Here is a 22,138-nt window from a genome sequence, read left to right on the forward strand (position 1 = left end):
GTCCCTATTTTGCCAGCTTGTATTTCAGGTGTGAGAATTGGGAGACACTGCACTCGTAGGCATGCAAAGGGTTCTCTGCAAGAGCTGGAAGAACTCAGGTAGTGAAGTGGAAGACCTTCATCTAATTCAGGCAGAGCAAGGATCTGGAAGCAGATTTCTGCAGCCAGACTTAATAGGAATTTGGCTGTGCATCATCTGATCTGGAAATCCAGGGTCTCTTGGTGGTTTTCTATGGTGGTTCTGTCCAGGACCTATGAATGCTTTTCTACCAGTCTGCTGTTTATTTTCATGTGGAAACTTCTAGTTTTGACTAAAATAGTTCTAATCTTGCAGTTGGAAATACAGGTAGTGATAATTATGAATTCTGGTAGAGTACCCCCCATGTTCAAAATATCACAGCCTCTTAGATTGGAATAGTCACTTCTAAGAAGAAACTGAGACTTCAGGAATTTTGAGTTTTAATGCATTAAGGTTTGAAAAATGTCTCCAGCTCCTGCAATAGTTGATATCATCATTTAGTATTAAGAAGTGTTTTGAAAGGGATCGCATTTGATGACCTGGTTGAGCTTGCCCTGCAGAGCTGTGTGATGAGAACAATGTATCACTGTCCTGATGTTCTTTCCCTAGACCTTCAGGGGTTCTCCTCCCTCACCCGCAGCAGAGCACTGGGGTGGAGAAGCCTGTGGTGGCAGGCACACTGGGATGCTCTTTGGAGGTGGTCTCCTGCTGGTTGTGAGCTGCCCTTGTAACTCCCATTAGAGACTAATGGGGGGCAGGAGGGTCTAACGTGTGTCTAAATTTACAAACAAATGACCCCCTCCCTTGGTTATGAACTGGTGAAGATGGATCAAGAGACGGTTTCTAAAGGTTTTCAAAGCAGCCCCTGCTTGAGAAAGTGTTATATGGCCATATATAAATAAACAGAAAGCATTTTTGCCGATGGGAGAAGTATTAGCCCATGGAAGTTGAAATTACCACCACCTGACAGGTCTTGGACAAAATTCTGCATATGAAGCAGGTGTCATCCAGATCTTCTGGGGTGTGGCAAGATGTTCAAAATCTGCAAATTCCCCTTACCCTTGCAGTCTCCACCTGGGGATCTGTCTTCCCATCTAGAGGGAAGAGAATCATGGCTGTGTGCCTTCTTCCCTTGCCACTGCCTGCTGTGAAGTGTTGGAGCAGCTCTGTGGAGGGAGCAGCAGCTGCATGCTTGGACAATCTGTTTTCCTGTTAACATGGCTTCAGTGCAGGGATGTTTTCCTGTTTCCCTGGTGGGTCACATCCAGGAGAATGAGACTGGATGAACACACACTGCCTCTGTGAAAGCATCACCTCATGAGTCAGGAGCACTTCCATGGGGCAGCTGTTTCCAGGGTATTGATGTTAGCTGGAAGCAGGCAGGTGGCTCCTGAGTCTCTTTTCTGTTGCCCCAGCTTTGTCACTCCCTCCTCCCCCTGCCTCATCCCAGACTCTCTCTCAGACATGCTGACTTGTGGAAGTGAGCCAACATTGCAGTGTACCACAGGCAGCTACTGCTGCAGGGAGAGGAGGGGAAGGACAGTGCCTTAAGAAAGGGAGATGGATATGCTTCAGCTTGGAAAGATGAAAAGGATCTAATTCCTGGACTGATTCTTGTTTTTCATCAGTGCTTTTGCTACATCTCATTTTTCTGACCCCTGTGCAGTCCTCTCAGCATGGTGCTGCTTTAGACGAGACATCAAAACATCAGACTTCCAAATATTCCTGAGATCCTCCTCCTCTTCCTTTTTCATGTACAGTCATGAGGCAGGAGGAGAGAGGAAATTATTCAGGAATGGGAAGGAAATGCTCTTGATTTTGGCAAAAAAACACCCTTCCATTTAAGCTGTTCTGCTCTACCTTTGAGGTGTCCAACTGCTTCCTGTCAGCTGGTTGCAGGGAACGTGGACCATTCCTCTCTAACCTCTGTCAAAGAAATGGAACATGAATGTTGGGGAAGGAGCCCTCTGCTCACACCTCTCACTCCACTGCATATCCTGGTACAGAGAAGATCTTCAGAGTAGGCAAGGTGGCTAAAAACTGAAATAAAGTGGGCAGCAAAATGGAAAGATATTCCCTTCTGTTGGGATGACTGGAGAAATAAAGTCTGCTTGCCTGGAGTGGCTGGGAGCTGTGACTCACCAGGAGCAGGAGTTCTCAGCTGTTGCAGAAGAGTCTCCAGGGCTTGGGCTCTCGGACAGGCAGGGTGGGAGCCTGGATGTGGCTGGGCAGGTGCCAGGTTTGGATGGAGAAAGGGAGCTGTGGTCAGGAGGATGGGGCATTTACCTGGTGAGGGGATCTTAATTAATGGTGGCTGGCAGGGTGTTTAAGGTTTCTGAAGGGAGGTGTGAAGGAGTGTATGGCTGTGTATGAACTGGCAGATCCCAGCTGCATTCCAGGAAGTGTTTTCCAGCACTGTGGATATTAAAGAGTCCTTAATCAAGTAATGAGTTCTGTAAGGCATTAGTTGCTCTAGGGGTGTGCTGTGGGGCTTGAAAGGAAAGTTGTGCTGGATTCTGCTGCCATTGTGACAAAGCAGAGCTGTAACCAGGGGTGGCTGAGCCAGTGCACCCAGCAAAAGCCATCAATGAGAATTGTAACAAAAATAACAGTTTTACTGCAGTGTCACTTGCCTGTGTTGATTCCATCTGTTGAATTCCCCCTCCTCCCAGAGTATTTTTCTTTTCTTTCCTTGCCTTTCCTGTGTACTGGTTTACTTAGCTTTAGAACATATATTCAGACAAAATAAGGACAACAACTATTGGGAGAACAATCTACTTTTTCCTCTTAATGGCTTCCTTTGCATTTCTAGCTCTGCTGAATGCCGCAGAGTTTTGTTTCTGTTCACAGTCACACTATTCTCTGTCATGTCGTGGCTGTACACAATAAGCAGTTCCAGGGATCTTTATGCCTGGAGGACCATTAAGCTTCCATCCACAGAGCTGTGTACTGAGTTGTTGTGCTTTAGAAACAGATCCAGATCTTTGCTTGAAAATGCCGATGGCAGAGCTTGCACAGACACGAGTGTGAAAACATATAGCAGTGATTTGAAGCACTAAAGAAATCTTACAGATGTCCTTGCTGAAGGCTTTAGGGCTTTGTTTTATTTTTGCAGAGGAGTTAAGTTGCCACAGGTGACAGCTTTTAGGATTGAGCATTTGATGTGCTGGTCAGAGTCACTCCCGTCAGATTCCCAAGAACTGGATCAAATCTCAGTATCTCTGCTGTGAGAGACGTGACATGGAGTTGCTGTCGGTGCCACTGATGTCAGGGATTTAGCAAGTCTCCCCTTAAGGTAATGCTTAAACAAAGTAGATGAGCCCCATGGAATGGGAGAAGGAAGATTTGAGAGTTTTTTATTTATTTCTGGGTCCTTTGGATGATTTAGGAGTACTTGAGACAGACGATGCAGTAGGAGAGAGACGCTGCTTGGTCATGCGACAGAATGCACAAATGTGGGTGTAGAGGAAGGAGATGTTGAGGAAGAACAGCTCTGTCTGAGAAAGAGCTGGCCTGGGGTGGCACATTGCCAAGCTTTGCATGCATGGATGGCAACCTGAAATTCATGTGGAAGGGGATAGGAAGTCAGCTAAAAGGGAGTTTAGGTGTGTGGGCAGTGGTATGACAGGACAGTATCTGCATTCTGAATTTCTCTGCCAAAAGGTGGGGCCATGGAGGAGAACAGAGCTGCAGGTGTGGGGGGAAGCTCATTAAGGTGTCAACTGTCCCAAAATGGGGCTGGTGTGCAGAGAAGGGTGGAAAGACAGACACATGGCAAATGGCCACAGCAGGAATCCAGTAGGCAACCCAAAGAGCCTCTGTCAAGGCCTTCCTGGGAGTTCTTGAGTGATTTAATCTTCATGACTGTAGTCACACATGCAAAAAATACAGAGAAAGGCTAGGGCACAGCTCAGGCTTCTCTCAGAGCCACTGTTATCTGTGGTTAATGAGATTAAACATGTTCCTAATTTTTGCTTCTACCTTGTTTAGTATTATCACTTCTGTGTTAATTTTCTTACTGCTGATTAGTATGAAGGCCAGGAAAGAGAGCATCACACTTGGATCTTCTCAGTGCCTTCTGTCACATCCTGCTCCAGCAAAGCTGTGCCATCGCTTACTAATGTTGGTATTATTGCCCTGCTGTCCCACACAGCAGTACAGGTGATTTTCATGGCAGTTAGAACTGAAATTAGAGCACTCAGAATAACATCTATATTTGCTCTTTCCCCTTCTTTCTGTGGAAAACGTATGTAGAATGTTACTACTAGTTAGGTATGCTGTAATGCAGTTTTGGTTTTATTAAAGAAAAACAGAGGTATAAGACAAAAATATAGCAAAATATAACAGAAAGGGCATGGGATAACATATTACTGGGAGGAGGGGGCATTAGGGATGGTTTAAGTGGAGCTTAGGAACTGTGACTGTCAGTACTGGGAAGCGTGTGAGAGGGTCACATCCTGGCAGGCACGTTCCAGCCCATTTCATGGCCACAAAAAGTGCTGGTCTAGTCTGGAGGTATTACTGCATCACAGGCATCGCACAGAAGAACGTCAGAGGTAAGGAAATACAACTGGCAATTCAGAAAATAGAGTTTTTTGTGATGGCCATAGTTCTTGTGGAAATCTGTGTCTCGGTCTCAGACTGGCCCCAAGACAACTCTGAGTCCTGGACAGGCAGGATGTGTCCTCATTGTGGGAGATTTCACTATGGCAGGTGTCAAAGCTGTTTGCTATAGGGTACATCTCAAAGTTTTAAGTGATCCTTTATTTGCTTTGATTCAAGGTATAAAGTTCTTAGACATCTGGAAGATCAAGACTGTAGTCTTGAATTTAGTGTTCTATGAATAGCTAAAGTCATAGCAGAGGGAAAGTTTGATTGGCTGAAGATGTGAAGAAGTGCCACAGTATTTTGTACTGCAGGAATTTTCTTTCACAGCAAAGTTTGACAAGCAAGGTCCATTCATTTTGCTCAGCCAAGGAGCGAGTTGTATAAATTACTGAAACCAAGTCAGCTGACTCCTTGTTATCAGAATTTACGAACTCATGGCTGGCAGGAGTGAAGTTTGTATTGAGGGGTGGGTTTTTTGTTTTGTTTTGGTGGTTTGTTTTTTTTTTTTTTCTTCGCCTTTTTTCTTTCCCTTTTCAAAGGCAAACCTCATATCAGACACTTGAGTGAAATTACAAGGTAAGAAATATCATAATTTTCAGCTGGGATTTTAGGTTTCCTTTTCCTCAATTTGGAAATTTAGGAAGAGTGAAAATAGTAACAGAGCTAGAGATTATTTTATTTTAATCACAGATTAGCATGTCTGAGTTTTGGAAGGGCTTTACAGCAGGTCTGCCCAGCTGCTGAATATTGACTGCAGGTGTTGAATGCAGTTGTTAGTGCTGACTAAACAGCATTTTGAGGGAGAAATTGTCATCAGGAGAAGGTAGAGAGAGGAGCTGATTTCTAGGCATTCTTGTATAAACAAGTGTTTGAGGATGTTCCTGTCTGGTAGCAGCATATTAGTAGCTGTTGGTGATTTATTTTTCTTCTAAAATCCATTTGCAGTGTTTTGAATGCAACAGAAGCCACATGCAGCTGATTTGTAGCCTGTCACAACTGAGAATAGCTGGAATCTTACAGTGCCAGTAGGAATATTTTTCCATCCACACAGAACAAGCACAGTATTAAAATACAAAGTAATATTATAGTTCTAGCAAAATACATATCATGCTTTTTATTTAAATCTCTATATACCCCACGGTATTGAATGTACAGTTGCATGTATTTGGCACTGCAGTTCCAATACATTCATATAAGATTATCAGAGTATCAGGAAAGTCACTTTTCTTTGTGGGCATTTGGCTCATTTTTGTGCTTCCTTTTATGTCAACCTCACATGTGCAAGGGGATACCTTTGAAATGCATCCTGGCCCCCAGCCTTGCCATTCCAGTTGCATTCCCTGTATCTCCACTAACATTTATGAGCAAAGACAGCTGACCTTTGCAGAGTGAATGGCTAGTTGCATGTGTAATTAGAGCATTAATAGTGCTATGTCTCATTTATTTACCTCAGGTTGTAGAGTCATAGTGAGTGCCTGGTGGTGACTCAAGTACTGCTACAATAAATAAATTCAGAAACCACACCAAAGTTATTTTTGAGAGACCTGGTTGATTCACTGCAGGAGAGAGGCTTGGAGCAAAATAATATTTATTTGGTGTGTGCTCTCTAGGGATGAAGAAGCAGGAGTGAGCAAAGTTCTTCAGCAGACTTGCTGTACATCTAGTGCTTAAACTCTTAGGAAAAAAAGAAAAATCTCTCTGTTAAACTGTTCTTTTTCTCTTTGCCCATTCCACTCTTTTCTCCTGTTTTCCCTTTAAAACATGTGTGTAAGGAATTTGCAGTCATGTGTGTCAGCAGGGAGCTGATTTCAGCGTGGCTTTGACTCCACGTGCAGAGAATCCTCCCTGAGTCCTTTGCACTTTCGCTTGTGCTGGCAAGGCCCCAAAGATCTGCTGCAGCTTTTTCCATTTCCAGGATTAGCTGAGTAGAGACTGGAAGAGTGGAGGGAAGAGGTAGATAGAGAAAGGTCCTTCAATGCAGGGAGTACAGCCCTGACATGCAGTAGGGTGAGGGAAGGGATTTGATACCAGAAGCAGGAGTGATGGAAAATTGTGCTACTCGACTGTTGTTCCTATTATTAGCTTGGAGAAGCCCACCTTTGGGACTGGCCGTGTGTCTGAGCCCCATGGAGAGGCCAGGGAATGCCAGCTGTGGTGGCAGCTTGGACAGCTCTGCAGGAATCAGGACGACAGTTTATTTCAATAAAGCCTCCAAGCAGGTTTAATTTCCAACAGCCTAAGCTGGATTTGAAATAACAACAGAAAAGTAAAAGGTGTACAGATGACCCTCTACCTGTGCCTGCCCTGATTTTAGCCCTTAGACTGATGCTTCAGTACTAAATAATTCCAGCAGAAGTGTGTTGTATTGTTTTCATTTTAAAGAACAGAATCAGTGCTTTCTTGGAGATTTGCAGGAGTGGAGTCCCCACTTGCTGCCATTGCAGGCACACACATGGCATGTGCTGCAGCTCGACTGACGGGCACTGCTGATGCACGAGGAAGGAAACCTTGATCATTTCAATTCCTTGAGTGTTCTAACACCAAGGAGGGCTTTATCCCTTCTGAAGAGACCTGGAAACAGATAAAGATTGTTAACATTGAATTAGAAGATATATTGGAAATAATCAGGATGCAATAAAAGACAAAATGTCCAAAGCCATACTGATTGTTCTTTTTTCTTTCCTTTTTTCTTTCCCCCCGCTCCTTTTCTTTTAGTAGCATAGGGGAGGGAGGGGATAAAAGAAACATTATCCAAGCCTCTTTTTGCCATCTACCCCTCTTGAATAAAGAATGACTGGAAGAACTGCTCTGCTGCAAATGGTGTCAGGTTCTGTGCATCAGTGTGAATTCAGTTCCCAAGGCTTATTTGTAGGACTCAGCATTTTTGTAACAGCCACACACAAAGAGGAAAGCAAGCAAAAAGCCCCTACATTTAGGCCCTTAGACCTTTTATTTCCCAGCTAGAGACATAAATAAGCTAGATATACGTGCCTATATGTCAGTATTGCATGCTGAGGACCTTTAGGACTGAAAATTTCTGCAGGTTCCATTTCTGTTTTAATAATGGGAAGCCTTCCTGTGAGGAAGATAGCATAGAGATTATAAAACTGATTGTCTTGTGAAGGGGAGTTCAGATTCTGAAATTGATGTATATAAGAAAGACGTGGTTGCAGTTTCAAATGCTGCTTTATTGTAGCACATGGAGTAGATGAGAACTGAGCCTGTAACACTTCTAAGCCAAGCACAGCACTTGTTTGGATCTAGGAAGAACTGCTGAAGTTTAAAATAAACAAAAAAAACACATCGTGGAGGTCTTGATCTCCTATGTAGGGAGCAGATAGCAGGTCTAACAGGAATCTGTGTAATCTGGCAGTGCATATTAAAGAGAAAGTCACTGAGAAGTGGTTGTTTGCTGTCCTCAGCCTGTTCCCTTACCCATGCCCATGGATATCTTCCCTCTCAGTTGTTACAGTTTCAGAGTCCAGAAGATCACTTGCCACTCCCTGGAGCCCTGAGGTTGTTTCCTGTATAGATCAGACCATTAAGGTATGAGGACTCCTGCTGTCCTTCCTTGTGTATACCACAGTGAATCAATGGAAAAGCTATTAGAAGATACTGTGTCTTTTTTTTTTTTTTTTTTTTTAATTTTTTTTTTTCCTCTCGATCAAGACATTCTGCACAGGAAGAAATTCCACAGAGCCAGCCTTCAAGCTGCAGTTTAGAATTTGTTTGGCAGGCACCCCCCAACCCCAGCTAGGCCAATGCCCCAGAATAAGAGTTCAGGACTCCCTGCACTGCCCAGGCCCTGAACTGGCAGCACATCCTGGAGTGTCTGCTGGCATCTGCCCTCTTGTTCCTCAGGAACAGGCTGAGCACTCCCACTGTGCTGCTCTTTTCCCTCTTCAGCTTTTTCAGGTATTGAGGACAGTTGTGTGAATCACATCCTGTACTTTCTTACCTTCCATCCATCACCCTGTTTTTGGTGACCTCCCTGTTTCATCTGCTGCTTTTAGGCAATGGTTTGGTGATGCTGAGCTCCAGCAAAACTCCAGTTTTGTATTGAGCAGCTCCTGGTGCAAACTGTGTCTGACCACACACTCATGAAGTTGTGCAAAGGCTGCTGTGCTTTGTGTCATCTGATCTCATGAGAAATAGGGAGATGGAGCATTTCTCTTGGGGTTAGTGTGCTTTTGAAATTGGGCTGGTTCATGATCCTTGTCCACAGCCTATCGTGACATGCTGTGACTCGGCTGAACGCCGGGGGAGCTTTAGGGCAGTGACTGCCCTATTCCTAAAGCTGCTCTTCACTCAAACCAGTAGCACTGGAAAACTGATCTGAAGTTCTGGGTTTGTTCACAACTGCCTCTGCACTTCTGTACAATGTCAGAGAACCTGACTCAAGTCTTATCAAAGCTATGGCAGCAATAAAAGGACAGTCGCTCTTTGGGCTCAGGAAGATGGAAAAATATCCATTTAGGTTCTTTGCAAGTTTGTGATATTTAATCACAAGTCTAAAATTTTAGACTGTGTTTCTAAATCATCACCTAAATTTTGCAGAAATTGGTGCTTTCAGCCCTACACGGCTTTCATTTTACAAGTGTCTGTGTCTCTAAAATGTCTTAAAAGGTACAGCTCTGCCTTCCAGTTTTAGACATAAAGAGAAGATTTCATTTATTTTTGAAGTTCAGAAGGAGAAATCCAAAGGTTAACAGTTGGTTGGTATATCAGATGTTACTTGGTATGTGTATGTGCTCTTTATTTTTGAATTTCCCTTTCTCTGCTCCTCCAGGTGTCATCTTGACATGAGTACATTCAATCTTGGCACGAAGAAGTGTACAAAACTTACTTGAAGTGTGGAGAAAAGAAACTGCAGCATCCAAATGCTTGTAAAGGCTCTTCAGAGAGGGAGAATTAAATTCTTTGAAGCCATTTTCATAAGCACTTAGTACAAACCTGAAAAATAGCATCTCTGTGCACTGTACAAGTACAATAGACACAGATGATAGTGCAGTTACATTAGTATAGAGAATGGGAATGTCTGATCAGTAGCACAGGATAGAGGAGAAGCTTTTGGAAGCGTTCTGCTCAGAAGTGGCATTAATCCAGTAGTAGCCAAACAACGAGCACTGGAAGGCCTGGTTAGTCTTGAGGGTCTTTAGGCTTTATTGTGGCACATGTAATTTAATGAACTTTTGAAGAGCCCTCTAGGCAACAGCCCAAACTCAGAAGGGCAGAGGGGAAAATTCTGATGGACAGTCCTACTGAGCTAGAACACAGTGGCTGTGAAGGGAAGGCTGCTGAATGGGCTGATGGCTGAAAGAAGCAAAGCAAGGGCACTTGGACTCACTAGCGGGCTCTTTGTCCAAATTGGAGCCATCTCTTTCTTTAGGAAGTTATTTCTGTTGGAAATGAGGCCAGAGCCAGGCTGGAGCAGGAAGGAAGAGGCGGACAGTGATCTCAGAAGGGCGTGCTCTGGGTGCAGAATGACAGCTGTGCAGAAGGAGCTTGGCTGCCAGGGCAATGACCTTGGCCAGAGAGCTCCTCCAGCCCCCTGCTCTGCTGGACATCTGGTGCTGTGCAGAGCCCAGCTGAGGGGCCTGGGGTGGGCACGGTGTAGCTGCACACTCAGCTACAGGGCCAGCTGCCCTCCTGAGCCCACTTGTCCCCTCCTGCAGCCTTCCAATGCTTCACACAAAACCAAAAATGTGCACTCAGCAGAGGAGTACTTGTCACCCTTTTCCTGTTCCTGGCCTGGAAGACAAGCATTTACCCTCTTTCCAGCCATTCCCAAGCACTTCCCCATCATTGTATGAAAGGCTACAGATGTTTCCTGCCATGCTACTTTGTCTGCTCTGCTGAAATGGATGCTGAAGCAGCAAAGAAGTGTAAGATTTTTTTTCCCCAGTGATGTAAATTGTCTGTATTGAAGTCAATAAAGAAAACAGAATTTGCATCTTCCTGTGACCTTTCAAAAACATGTTTGCCTGTATTGAAGGTGCTTGTGACACCATTTGTGGCTTAACTTGGCTATTGGATGGAAACAGTTTCCTGGTCTGATTCATAGGTCCATAATGACAGGTTACATGTTAATTCTTGTTTTCAGCAATTATCATGCAGTTGTGCGTTCACTTGAAACTAATAGCAAACATGAGTGAAAGGCTAAGGACTAATAGTGCATCAATGATACTTTTTATTTGCCTGTCTGAAAATAGCTCCCCCATAGTTGTTGTGGACCTTTTCTAACACAAATATATCAGAGGTGGTTGTTCTTTGCTTGTTTTTTATTCTGTTTCACTACATTTAACAATGCTTTATATAGCATCAGTTTTGTTGCTGCTCCATCATCACCATGATTATTACTATATCAAGCTCCGATCACAGCTGCATTTTGCAGGAGCTGTACAAATGTGCAGTAAAGGGAGTCTCTGTCACAAAGTGTTAGTGGTGTCTGGAGAGCTGAGGCAGAGAGGAACAGGCACAATTCAGCAATGTGCCCCTACTGCACAAAGCTCAGTTGTGGTGTCAGGTACAGAGCAGTGCTTCAGACAGGAAGGGACACACTTCTTGTGCAGAGGTTGCAGGGTCAGGAAGGATGAGCTCCTGCTGCCCTTCTGGAGATCAGTGCCTTTAAAATAAACTGGCCTTGCAGGCGATAGAAAAAAGTTCAAGCATCTAGATAGCCAAAGGTCCCTTTCTTACTTGGTGGGGCCAGAAGTGCACGTAGTATTGAAGAAGCACATTCAGAGTCACTGTAAAAGTGACATTGTTTCAAATCTCACTTAACTTACAGGATTTGCAATGCACCCACCTGGAAGTCTCTTCTTCCAGCAGCTGGGGGCATGTGAGATAGTTATTGTCCTTAGAAGGGAGATTCTCTGTTTAAAAGTTTTGCAAACACATAAGAAAAATTTGCTGTTTCCCACCCAGAAGTGGGTAAGATAGACCTGTCTCCATCTCAGATTCAAAATCCCTCCTCACTGTTGTTCAAGGCCCTTCCTGTTCCAAGGGACCAATTGTTTCTGTATTCCTCAGTCTAACAAGGTGGACAGCCCAGAGAAGGTGAAAATGTCATGATGGATTCTCATCCTTCGGCTGGAGAAGGTTTTCTCATCTGGAGCTCATCTTTGAGCCCCAGAGCACGTTGGTGCCAGTTGACAGCAGGACAGTGGTGCCTCGCTGACCTTGCTCTTTCTCCACAGCTCCTGTACGACAACCCCAAAGCCCGGCAGGAAGTCGAGTATCACTGGCGAGCCTCAGGCTGTCCTCACATTGTCCATGTCCTGGATGTGTATGAGAATATCCATAATGGAAAGAGATGCCTGCTCATTGTCATGGAATGGTATGGACCAGCAGCAGCCCCTCACCAGGCACTGCTTTTGGAGGGATGAAGGGAGTAAGAGAATGTGTTGGCTTAGGTGGCAGTTGGGAGATTTCTCAGCAGAACAATTTTGGTTTGCACAGGAAATCTCTTGTTCCCTTTATGGAACTGGTAAGGAAACGTGCAGCTGCTCCAGCCATGTGCTGGAAGAATGGGGAATCTTTACCAAAAAATAAATGTTCATTGTGCTCCATAGCAATTGTCCTCATTAAAGCATTAACTGATTAATACACCTTTGAAAGATGTCTCTACCAATATATTCTGCTTTGGTTGTGATCAGCTTCCAGCTTCAGATGTAAATCCAATGATCCAATGTGATCTGTCGTGTTGTAACTATTTTGACTCTGACTTTCCCTGTTCTCTCCCTAGTCTCCAATACCACAGTTATTGTCCTTTTCACTGAGGACAAATTAATAATTCTTTTAGGTGTCTTTGCTTCTTTCTTTTTCTTTCTCTCCACCCCTTACATGAAACAAGATTATTGTCAGCCTCCCAATGCCAGCATATCTGACTTCCCATCTTTGTGTGCCATGTTCCCTGTGACAGGGTACATGAAAGTGAAAGCATAAAAACTCCCTGGTCTTATTTTGTTTTCTATTTATGCCATATCAGAATGGCTTTCTGCATTGATGTGAGTGAGCGTGATGTTTGGGAAGCACTGACATAGGAGGCAGACTGTAATCTTTATCTGTTCCTGCTGTGGTTCTATGAGATTATATGGATGCACAGTCAGGTGTTAATTTTGTCCTTTCTGCTAATATAAGGTGGGGGTTTTGTGTTCTTTGTTTCAGCATGGAAGGAGGAGAGCTGTTTAGCAGGATCCAGGAGAGAGGAGACCAAGCTTTCACTGAGAGAGGTAAAACACTGCAAGTTTAATTTTAAAGTTTGTGGAAGATTTTTTCTTTCTTCTCCATTTCTCTGTGCCCTGTTTCCTTTTAGGAATTTTTCTTTGATTTTATCTGTGGTGGTATTTGTTGTTATTACTGTTATTTATCCCAGTGTGTGTTAAGAGCAATTTTGAAAAGTTCCCAAGAACCGGGAATTATGAGAATTGGTCAAGTTCAGGCAAAATGTGGAAGGTTTAGAGCAAAATCTTTCCACAAATCTGCTCAGCTTTTTCATTTCTGTACCATGAGAGCGTCTGTTCCTCTGATCCCTGGTCCTGTGCCAGAGCACCTCTGCTGTGATCAGTGCAGCTCCTGCTGGGATCTCTCTCTGACTGTCCCTCAAGCAGCATCACTGCACACTGTTGGGTCATGAGTATAATGAGCAAATCACATCTGATGAAACATCTCCTGTTCAAGGGTTTTAAAGCACTGCTTGAAAGGAAGTGTTATTACCCACACTGTAAACAAACCTGCCTGTCTGTAGGAGGGAATGAGCAAGGGTAAAGCCCTGCCATGAGGCAGGGACAGAGCTTGCACTAGGCTAGTCTTGCCATTTTTATCATTTTTGCTATTTATTATTGACAGAGAACCACAGGTCTGCTTGACCATGGTTCTCCTTGCCCCCTCACAGCAGACAAGAGCTTGTTTCTGCTCAGAGTGAAACCATTAATGTTTGTAAGGTGATAGTGTTTGTAACTATTGGCCTGACAAAATTATTAAAAGCAGAAAAATATACACCTGAGCTTGTAAATTATTGTGACTTATTTTGCAGGTCTGGTGTAGAGGCCAGTCTGTTTCCTTCTCGTGTGTTTCCTAGCCTGAGATGAATCCTTTCTAGTCCTATAAGAGGCTTGTGCAGGGAAAATGAGCATTTTTAGAAACTTTATTTGTTCTTCTCTAAAACACAAATTCCAGGGAGAAGACTGATTCCATGAATTTTAGCAACTGCACTCTACTAAAAACATTACTTTTCTGCATTACATAGCATTGTATAACATAAATACTTACTCAGAAATCATTTGGTTAAACAAAAAAAAACCTTCCTTCTTTCTTGAGGTAAATGAGCCCTGTGCCACTGGATTCCCCAGGTTCACTGCCTGTTTATATAGCCACAGCTTCCCATTAGGACCAGGAGGGAGGAGGTTGTGCAAGGTTTTCCCAAAGAACAGGAGTGTTTCTGCATTCTGATTGTCCTTGTCTGAGATTGTATAATTTTGCTCTCTATAATCTAAAGGATTCCAGGTTGCAGTACAAGTTCTGCCTATGCAGAACCCAGAGGATCAGGCTGAAGTTTCTATTGTTTCCCTGTCAATGGAGATGTGATATAATGCTCACATGGGAATGTCATTCTTCCCTGTGTAACTGAACCCTTCCAGACTCCCAGAGCACTGCTGTTGCAAGGTAACTCCACCACTAGAAATTCCCATTGGGGCTATATTAAATTTTTCAAACTTATTATTTCAAAGGTGGCAGTTTGGCCTTTGCTGAATAGAACTGTTGATTTTGTTCCTCCTTACGAAAAACTTCTAAAGACAGTGAGGAATTAAGATGTGACTATCCTAAAATTACTATATTGTTATATTGCTCTATTTTTAGAAAATCTGATAGATCATCCCCATGAACTAGAAGCTGAAGGTTAAATTTCTGTCTCAAACAACCAAGGACATGTCCTGGACAATTAGAGATAGGTTCTTGTTCGGGCTTCTTTTCTTAAGAGTTGCTGCTTGTGTACCTGCTCTGTTCTTGCTGCTTTTTTTGGTGAGCACATTAAAGCACGAATTTCCAAGCTCCTGAGGAGTCTGAGCTGTTGGGCTGCAGCGCCTGCTCAGGAGGAGCCTGAGCAGCCAGGCAGTCGGGGGCTTGGTGCCTGCAAACCCAAAACACAGCTGTTAGGGCTAATTTTAGGGTTTCTCTAGTCTTGACGCTTGCCCCATGTTCCAGCAAGCTGTTTGTAAGCCATAAGCATTCCCAAGCATGTCCCTGAATTACAGTGGGAATGTTAATGTGACCTTTCTCTAAAATTGTATTTATAGAGGCCTCTGAAATAATGAGAGACATTGGGACAGCCATCCAGTACCTGCACTCCATGAACATTGCACACAGAGACGTCAAGGTGAGGCCCCAAGGTGTGTGGGCTGGGGAATAGAAACTTATGACAGGAAAAAAGCCTGGGCAGCAGTGATTTTAACAGAACTGGCAGTGCAGTCAGATGGTCAGTGTCCCTGTTCCTCTGCCAGTGTGAGAAGGGATTTGCTCACTAGTTTGCAACTAGTCCAAGGTTGGAATATTCATGTGTGCTAATGCCTTCCAGTTGTGTACGGAATGCAGAAAAATCTCATGATAGTCAGATGCTTAGTTAAAGAGGTACTGCCCACTTGCAATCCATTAATTAGTGAGAAAATAGCACTCCTTCAAGTGAACCTATAACTTATAGATGCCTCTGTGTACAGTCTTTGCCAATTATTAGTTGCTTTTCAGCATCATACTTGTATTAAAAAAAAAAAAAAAACCCAAACCAAAAAAAAAAAAAAAAACCCACAAAAATCACAAACGGCAAAACCCCCTTCAGAAAAAGGGGAAACTTCTGGAAGAAATAATATCAATTTCATGCATTTAACCCACTTCAATAAGTGTGTGAATATTTGAGAAAATAGGGAGATCTCAGTTACTGACAGCGTTTAATGAGGTAAAGTTTGAACCCCAATCTCGTTGTCGGGGTTTGACAGAGTTTGTAGGGCTGTATTTTGTGCTCATGCTCTGAAGTGCACAGCACGAGCAAAGCCAAGCTCGCTGCACCCTGGCATTTCCAGTGCAGGGACACAGCAAGGGATGGAATGTGCAGGAGAGCAGGGCTTGTAATGATAGACTGAGGCATCAGATCAATTCCACTGCTCTGAGCTGGTGGATTTTCTACAGATGTTTGTGTGTTTAGCTGGAGGGAGAACTGACACATCATGTGTCACCAGGGGGTAAACTGGGAAACGAGTTGAACTAATTGGAGATAATGGAAATACTCTGTTGTCCCTGTTCTTGGGCACAGGAGCTTGTATTTCCCTCTGTGCCACTTCTGCCTGTATGGAGTGTGGAGCAAGAGTGGAATTATCTCAGGTTTCAGGAGACAGAGGAGGGGGAGCAGCGAAGGGGCTATGTTTGTATCAGTTGATTTTGATGGAGCTGAGGATTTCCCTTGTCCTGCCCCTTGGCTGCTTGAGGCACAGTGTGATGTCAGATCAGCTGCTGTCACCACACAGATCAGTCCCAGGAAGTGCAGACAACTGGGAGAGGTTCAAGAAGCCAGACTGGATGCCATTGGACAGGGTTTTGTGGTTTGCTCTCCCAAATAACCTTGCTAAGAAGGATGTTGATGTCTGAGGAAAAGTGCTGCATGTTGGGAGGGAACTTTCTGTGTGTTTGGTGGGGTTGTAATAGAAGTAAGAAGACCTAAACGGTGGTGGTGGGTTTGACCTGTCAGCTCATTAGAGACATCTCTTCATTGTCCTGTTTATCCTCCCTTGGTGGCCTTCCAGCCTGAAAACCTGCTTTACACATCTAAAGACAAAGACACTGTGCTCAAACTCACAGACTTCGGCTTTGCCAAAGAAACCACTGTAAATGCACTGCAGACCCCCTGTTACACTCCTTATTATGTGGGTGAGTTATCCAAAGCACATTTATTCTGTGTTTCAGTCATTCCTTCCCTTACAGTGGGTGGGAAATCTACTGTGGATGTAATGTGAAGTGTTAGCCTCCAGGATTTAAACTGGGATCCAATCCAAACCTAAAGTCTGGTTCCAGTACAGTTCAATGCTCCTACTTTCTGCCTTGGTGACGGAAGAAAAAGCCTTCACAGGAGATACAAATGAGAATATACAAGGAGAGAGAGGGAATTCCTTCTGATTACCCTTGAAGTAATCCTGATGTTTCCTCTGAATGATGCAATAAAAGCCACAATTTGAATTGAGCTTTGTGATATTTGGGTGTTTCTGTGCAAAACTTCCCATAGCTTAAATTAAAGCAATAAGAGAGAAGAGTATTGCCTCAGCTGTAAAACTTCTTCAAGCTGGCAAATTGAGGAATTAGTAATACAGAACCAACATGACTTAATCACAGCAGAATTTTTCCTTCATTTTGTCCAAAGTTGAAGCACTGTGTAATGAATGCCACAGCAGACTGTCCTTCATGCACTCATTTTAGTCTTGAGTTAATAGTCATTCATCATATAGTTTGACTGGGGCAGTCCATGCTTGGAATTTCTTTGCTGGAAAAGGGACTTAATTTGTTTGAAAAATTACTTCTCTGATAAAAGTTTGTAGTATGCTGTATTGAAAGAGACTTATTCACTGGGAGCAGATAATCACATTAGCAATACTCTTTTTTTTTAATGCCTTCTTCTGTATTTTTGTGAGCTGGGTTTAGTGGTAAAATGTTAAGGAGTTTACACACGTATGTTTTTATGCCTTTATATTTGTGTATAAACAAGCTGACATTTCCCTTCTCAACACCTTTTTATAAACCAGCATGATTGCTCATATGTTTAAACAATAATTTTCCTTGCAAAATCAAACTCCCTGGAAGTTTACCTGCCCCAGGGGACAAAAAAAATCCCCTCTAAATGTATCTCTGTCTAATTTTGTTATTTTGTGGAAAAAATATAATGCTCTGGAGGCCAAAGAAAAATACAGTGCCCTGTAGCTGCTGGAGCTAAACACACCACCCAGGTATCATTCAAAATTTTATCACAGCTCCAGTAGGGCCTTTCTATTCTGATTGCTGGAACATATGCTCCTGCCTCCTTCAGTGCAGTGTCTCCCTGCACACATTTAGCTGTAGCTCCTTCTGCTTTTTGGTAATCTTAGTACTCCCTTGAGCAGAGAGACACCAAGGTGAGGAGTAGGGCATTTTTCCAGCTCTGTTCCTCCTTTTTAAAGCTACTTTAGATGCCTTTAGGAACTTGGCAATCGAAAGTGCTACCCAGTTCCTGCAGTGAGTTGTAGTTTTTTAATGCCTCTGATACCTGTTGTTGAAGTGTGCTGCTACTTACAAGGTGATGGAGATGAAGAGAAATACCTGATACTCTGTTTACTTGTGGTTTTAATCTTCCCCAGCCCCAGAAGTCCTCGGTCCTGAGAAGTATGACAAATCATGTGACATGTGGTCATTGGGTGTCATCACATATATTCTGTAAGTATTTGGGAAGGAACTTGGTGAACAGAGAGAGAACACAACTTGTTAAATCTGCACTCACAAGTAATTGTTCACTGGGATTGTGCAGCCTGCAGTAGAATATAAGCTTGAATAAAACTTTTCAAGAAGTGAAAGGACTTCCCTAGTTATGAAAGTTCCTTTGTCCACTCTTACAGCCTGTGTGGGTTCCCTCCATTCTACTCAAACACCGGTCAAGCCATTTCTCCAGGGATGAAGAGAAGAATTCGGATGGGGCAATATGGATTTCCCAATCCAGAGTGGGCTGAAGTATCAGAGGAAGGTAAAAATCCTCCCTGGTGCCGATGAGTGTGAGCACGGTGGTGTGCAGTGCTGCAGTGCTTACAAAGAGACTATTTCTAAAAATCTGTCTGAGCTTTTGTTTCCCTTTCTTCTGCAATTTAAATCAATTTTTTGTAAGGTGCTGCAGAGAACGACTGGGAACTCAGATACCAGCCAGCAACCTCTGTGCTACAAAAAGTAAATGACCACTGAAAACCTTCTTTCAAAATCCAGCTAGTGCTAGTGAATGCTGATATTAAACCCTCTTGAAACAGAAGTCTCTAATCCCAAGAAAGGAGACAGCCTGGACAGCTCCAACGCAAGCTGAGCTGGAAGAAAGGCAAACTGTCTTAAGAATTTATTCAGTCTTTGCTCTCCTTGGTGATCCAGCCAGCAAGGATGGCAAGTTTTCATGCTAGCTTTTTGGGATGTGGGAATTTGCCAACCACCACTTAAATCAAGGTCAACAATTAATTTTGTATAAGTCATTGATCAAAAGCTGCTGGGCTCAAATCAGTGTCCTGAAAGTGGGTATTTTTGATTCCCTCTTATCCTGACAGTTTCATAACCTGGAAGTCTCACCTGCCTGTCATATTGAAGAGAAAGGTCAGCAATATCTGGGTTTATCTGTTTTTCTTACAAGCCCTTTATATTGCTGTGATCCTGGTTTTGACTGCTGCTTAGCAGTAACAAATTATCCTTGGACCCTGCTGTGCTCTGTGGTATCTTCACCCCTCACTGGATCTTGTGGCTGTGTGCAGCCCAGCCTGCTGAACAATGTTGAGGGAGATGTTTTAGTCATGGGTTTCTGGCTAAATATTTTCTCTGCTTTGAGTCTTGTTCATATTCCAGCAGTTAAAAACAGGCTAGAGGAGCTTGGTGAGAGAACAGGCACTTGGACTGTGTATAGGGTTTCTGTGTGCTTGCGTGGGTGGAGATAGGGGCCCTCTACCTTCCATCCTATTAAGATCATCTCATCTGTAGGTGTTCTTTAGGCTGATGAGGCACCTTCAGCAGGTTGCTGCTTTTTTTCCCTGTGTTGTGCTGTCCTTGTCCTTTGCAGCCTCTCTCAACAAATTGAACTTGTACCTCTGGCAACTTCTTACAAGCATTTAGTCATCTTGCATGTGATGTTCCTAAAAGAGAACTCTTATTTAGAAGTTCTTATAGGTTTCCTAAGGAAGTTTTCTGTAAGTCCTTCTAAATAACTTCCTTTGGATGCAGTGTTTCCAGTCTGTCCACCCACATTAATGAAACTCTTGTCTAGCCTCTCACCATCTCATATCTCAATTATTAGTGCTCTTGCTTTGGCAAATCCCATGTTCACAGAAAGCTGCTGTAAAGCCATTTTGTGCAATCCATTTATTTGACTTTTTTGTCTTTTTAGTGGCCTCTCAGTTGTCAAAGTTCATTGTCCCTTTTTTCCACAGCCTGTGCTAGTTGTTGTCCTCCATAATTTCTCAAAACATCAGCTTATGTATTCATTCAGCCCATTAATGCCCAGCTTGTTGCCATCTCTGAGGCAGGCAACTTAGCAGCTTTCTGTTCCTGTGCTTCTCTTTTCCTCCAGTTATTGCTCTCAAAGCAGTTGGTTTGGTGATGTAGAGAGCATAGCTGGAATTCCCAGTCTTTTCTTTCCTTCTTGCCTCTTGTTTTAGATGTTTTTCTGTTTTTCCCCTTTAAACATAGTAACCTGCCCCACTGTACATGGCTTCTTAACCCAGTCACAGCAATTGGGAGGTGTTTTCAGTGCTGCAAAATTGTGTTTCTTCATTCAGCAGGTCCTTGTGTTCCCAAGGTTATTTGGGAATGCAGACCTAGACTACACCATGCCCTGTTGGTTCTGTTTTTCAGCCAAACAACTCATTCGCCATTTACTGAAGACTGACCCAACAGAGAGGATGACAGTCTCTCAGTTTATGAATCACCCTTGGATTAATGTGAGTCTTAGATCCCTTTTTACACCACAAATTGTTTCTTACATTGGGTATACGCAGCAAGGGAAGGGCTGTTATTGCTGCTGGTCCCTTAATTAACCTCCTGTGCCCTCTACAGAGGGCCAACTGCCCATAAAACCACAATTCTTCTTGCTGTTAGCAGAGGACACACAAGGGGAGACACCCACAGTCGTGTCCTTGGAAGCAACAGCCAAAAATGTCTCTATATTCTGTGAGCAGGCAGTCTCTGTTGACTCTGCAGCATATGCATGTGTTACTCTCTTTAAAAATATAAAAATAAACTCTGTGTGCTTACTTCATCAGTGCAGGATTTAAAGAGCTATTATTAGTGGTCTCAGGCACCATTGTGCATAGCTGTGTTAGGGTGAACATGCTCCTGTGCTCAGTGGGAATTCTCATCCTTGGCAGAGTTTGGAAATACATGGGGGAGGAGCAAGGGTCTCTTATTGCCATGTGAGAGATTGCCAGGTAGGGTGGTACACAGAGCTATTAATGGTCCCAGTTCAGGTTTCATTCTATGACTTGGTTGAATTTACTTCTCCTTAAAAGTAATTTTTTGAGAAAAAAGAAAAAAAATTACTTTATTAATGCAATATGGACTATTTCAAATAAGAGACACAAATCCCAGAAGTTAAAAGACTGAGTTTCATGATACCATCCCTGCTCTGTAGGTGTCCCTCAAAATAGTAGGTTATACTTCTCACATTTGTGTCTAAAAAAATACCAGCCTTGTTCTCGCTACCCAAAGAATCATCAGCCAGGATCAGACTCATTTCTGCTGTAGAATTCCCTTTGTTCTCACAGTGCTGGTGTGTCTGTGCTGATCCTCAAAGGATGGGGCAGAAGCAGAGGTGTGGCTGATTGTCCCTGTTCCTACAATGCCTGCTGCAGCATCTGAAAGCCCTTGGAATCAAGTGAAATGCAGCTGTAGGACATCCTGATGAAGTAAAAAGGTGTTGTCATTCAGAGTTGAGAAACTGAGGTTGTAAAGACTCTGTAGAACAGACCCCAAACAATGTTTCTGAGTCTTTTTAACTAAATAAAAATGTAATCACTGCTCAGAATAAATACCTCCAGCTTTGAGTATCTGAAACCCCAAGAAGGTGTTTCAGAAGTCAGCAGGTGAGGAATTTCATGGAGTGAGTGCCTAATAGCTAAGGAAGCTGCCACCTACAGCGACACTCGTTACTTGGAATATGCACAGAGCCAATTAATGAGGAGGAGATTAGAGGCAAGGTCTGCAGACTCTGCTGTACCTGCTCCAACTGGAGCCCTGCTCCAATACCCTTCCTGGAAGAAAGCTGCAGGTTGGATTTCTTTTCTGCTGAACTTATTGCTCACAGGGGGCAAAGGGAGGGAGAGGGAAAGACCAATACAGGGAATGTCTGTGTTCTCCCTTTTCCTAAATCCCAAAGTGGAAACATGTCTGGGGAGTTGCACAAGCAGCGGAGGAGGGTGCCTCTGTCTCTTTTTTCTTTTTTTTTTTTTACTTTCCCCTCTTCTTTTTTTTTTTTTTTTTTTTTTTTTGAGATGGATGACAGAAGTGTTTTACTGTGAAGTAGGCAAAAACTGTCAATTTAGGTGGAGCACAGACTCATTTAGTTCCTTGTCTATAAGATTTTTTTTAAACAAGCAGCAGCTCACAGCAGAAAGGCACCTTCCACAGGGAAGCAGGGCAGGGACACCACTGAAACCAGCATGCTTGTTTTCCATTTCTCTTGTCCCAGTTGTGTTTGATAAAACTGTACCCTGGCCAGCTGGGGTCCTTGTCCAGAGGATGCAGGAGTCAGGATTTCTGCTTCACT

General features: G+C 43.4%; 1 protein-coding gene and 1 long non-coding RNA gene across 7 annotated transcripts in view; one reads left to right on the plus strand and one right to left on the minus strand.

The window, feature by feature from the left end:
- The window catches only part of MAPKAPK3 (MAPK activated protein kinase 3), a 57,158-nt gene that overhangs the window by 21,343 nt on the left and 13,677 nt on the right, over positions 1-22,138 (plus strand). For all 6 annotated transcript variants that reach the window (XR_008432994.1, XR_008432992.1, XR_008432993.1 and 3 more), the window contains exons 3-9: positions 11,826-11,965; positions 12,796-12,860; positions 14,925-15,004; positions 16,419-16,542; positions 17,997-18,072; positions 18,252-18,376; positions 20,230-20,315. Coding sequence is in view for 3 of the 6 variants with exons in the window: in XM_053953768.1 (XP_053809743.1) it covers positions 11,826-11,965; positions 12,796-12,860; positions 14,925-15,004; positions 16,419-16,542; positions 17,997-18,072; positions 18,252-18,376; positions 20,230-20,315 (696 nt within the window). In the remaining 3 variants the exon portion in view is untranslated. The remainder of the gene's footprint in view (positions 1-11,825; positions 11,966-12,795; positions 12,861-14,924; positions 15,005-16,418; positions 16,543-17,996; positions 18,073-18,251; positions 18,377-20,229; positions 20,316-22,138) is intronic.
- LOC128794120 (uncharacterized) lies at positions 436-2,490 on the minus strand. Its single transcript, XR_008432995.1, has 3 exons — positions 2,161-2,490; positions 1,879-1,944; positions 436-1,763 (listed from the first exon to the last, which is right to left on the minus strand). It is a non-coding gene; the product is annotated as an uncharacterized LOC128794120 (long non-coding RNA).

This window comes from Vidua chalybeata, chromosome 12 (genome assembly GCF_026979565.1).
Source record: "Vidua chalybeata isolate OUT-0048 chromosome 12, bVidCha1 merged haplotype, whole genome shotgun sequence".
Taxonomy (NCBI): domain Eukaryota; kingdom Metazoa; phylum Chordata; class Aves; order Passeriformes; family Viduidae; genus Vidua; species Vidua chalybeata.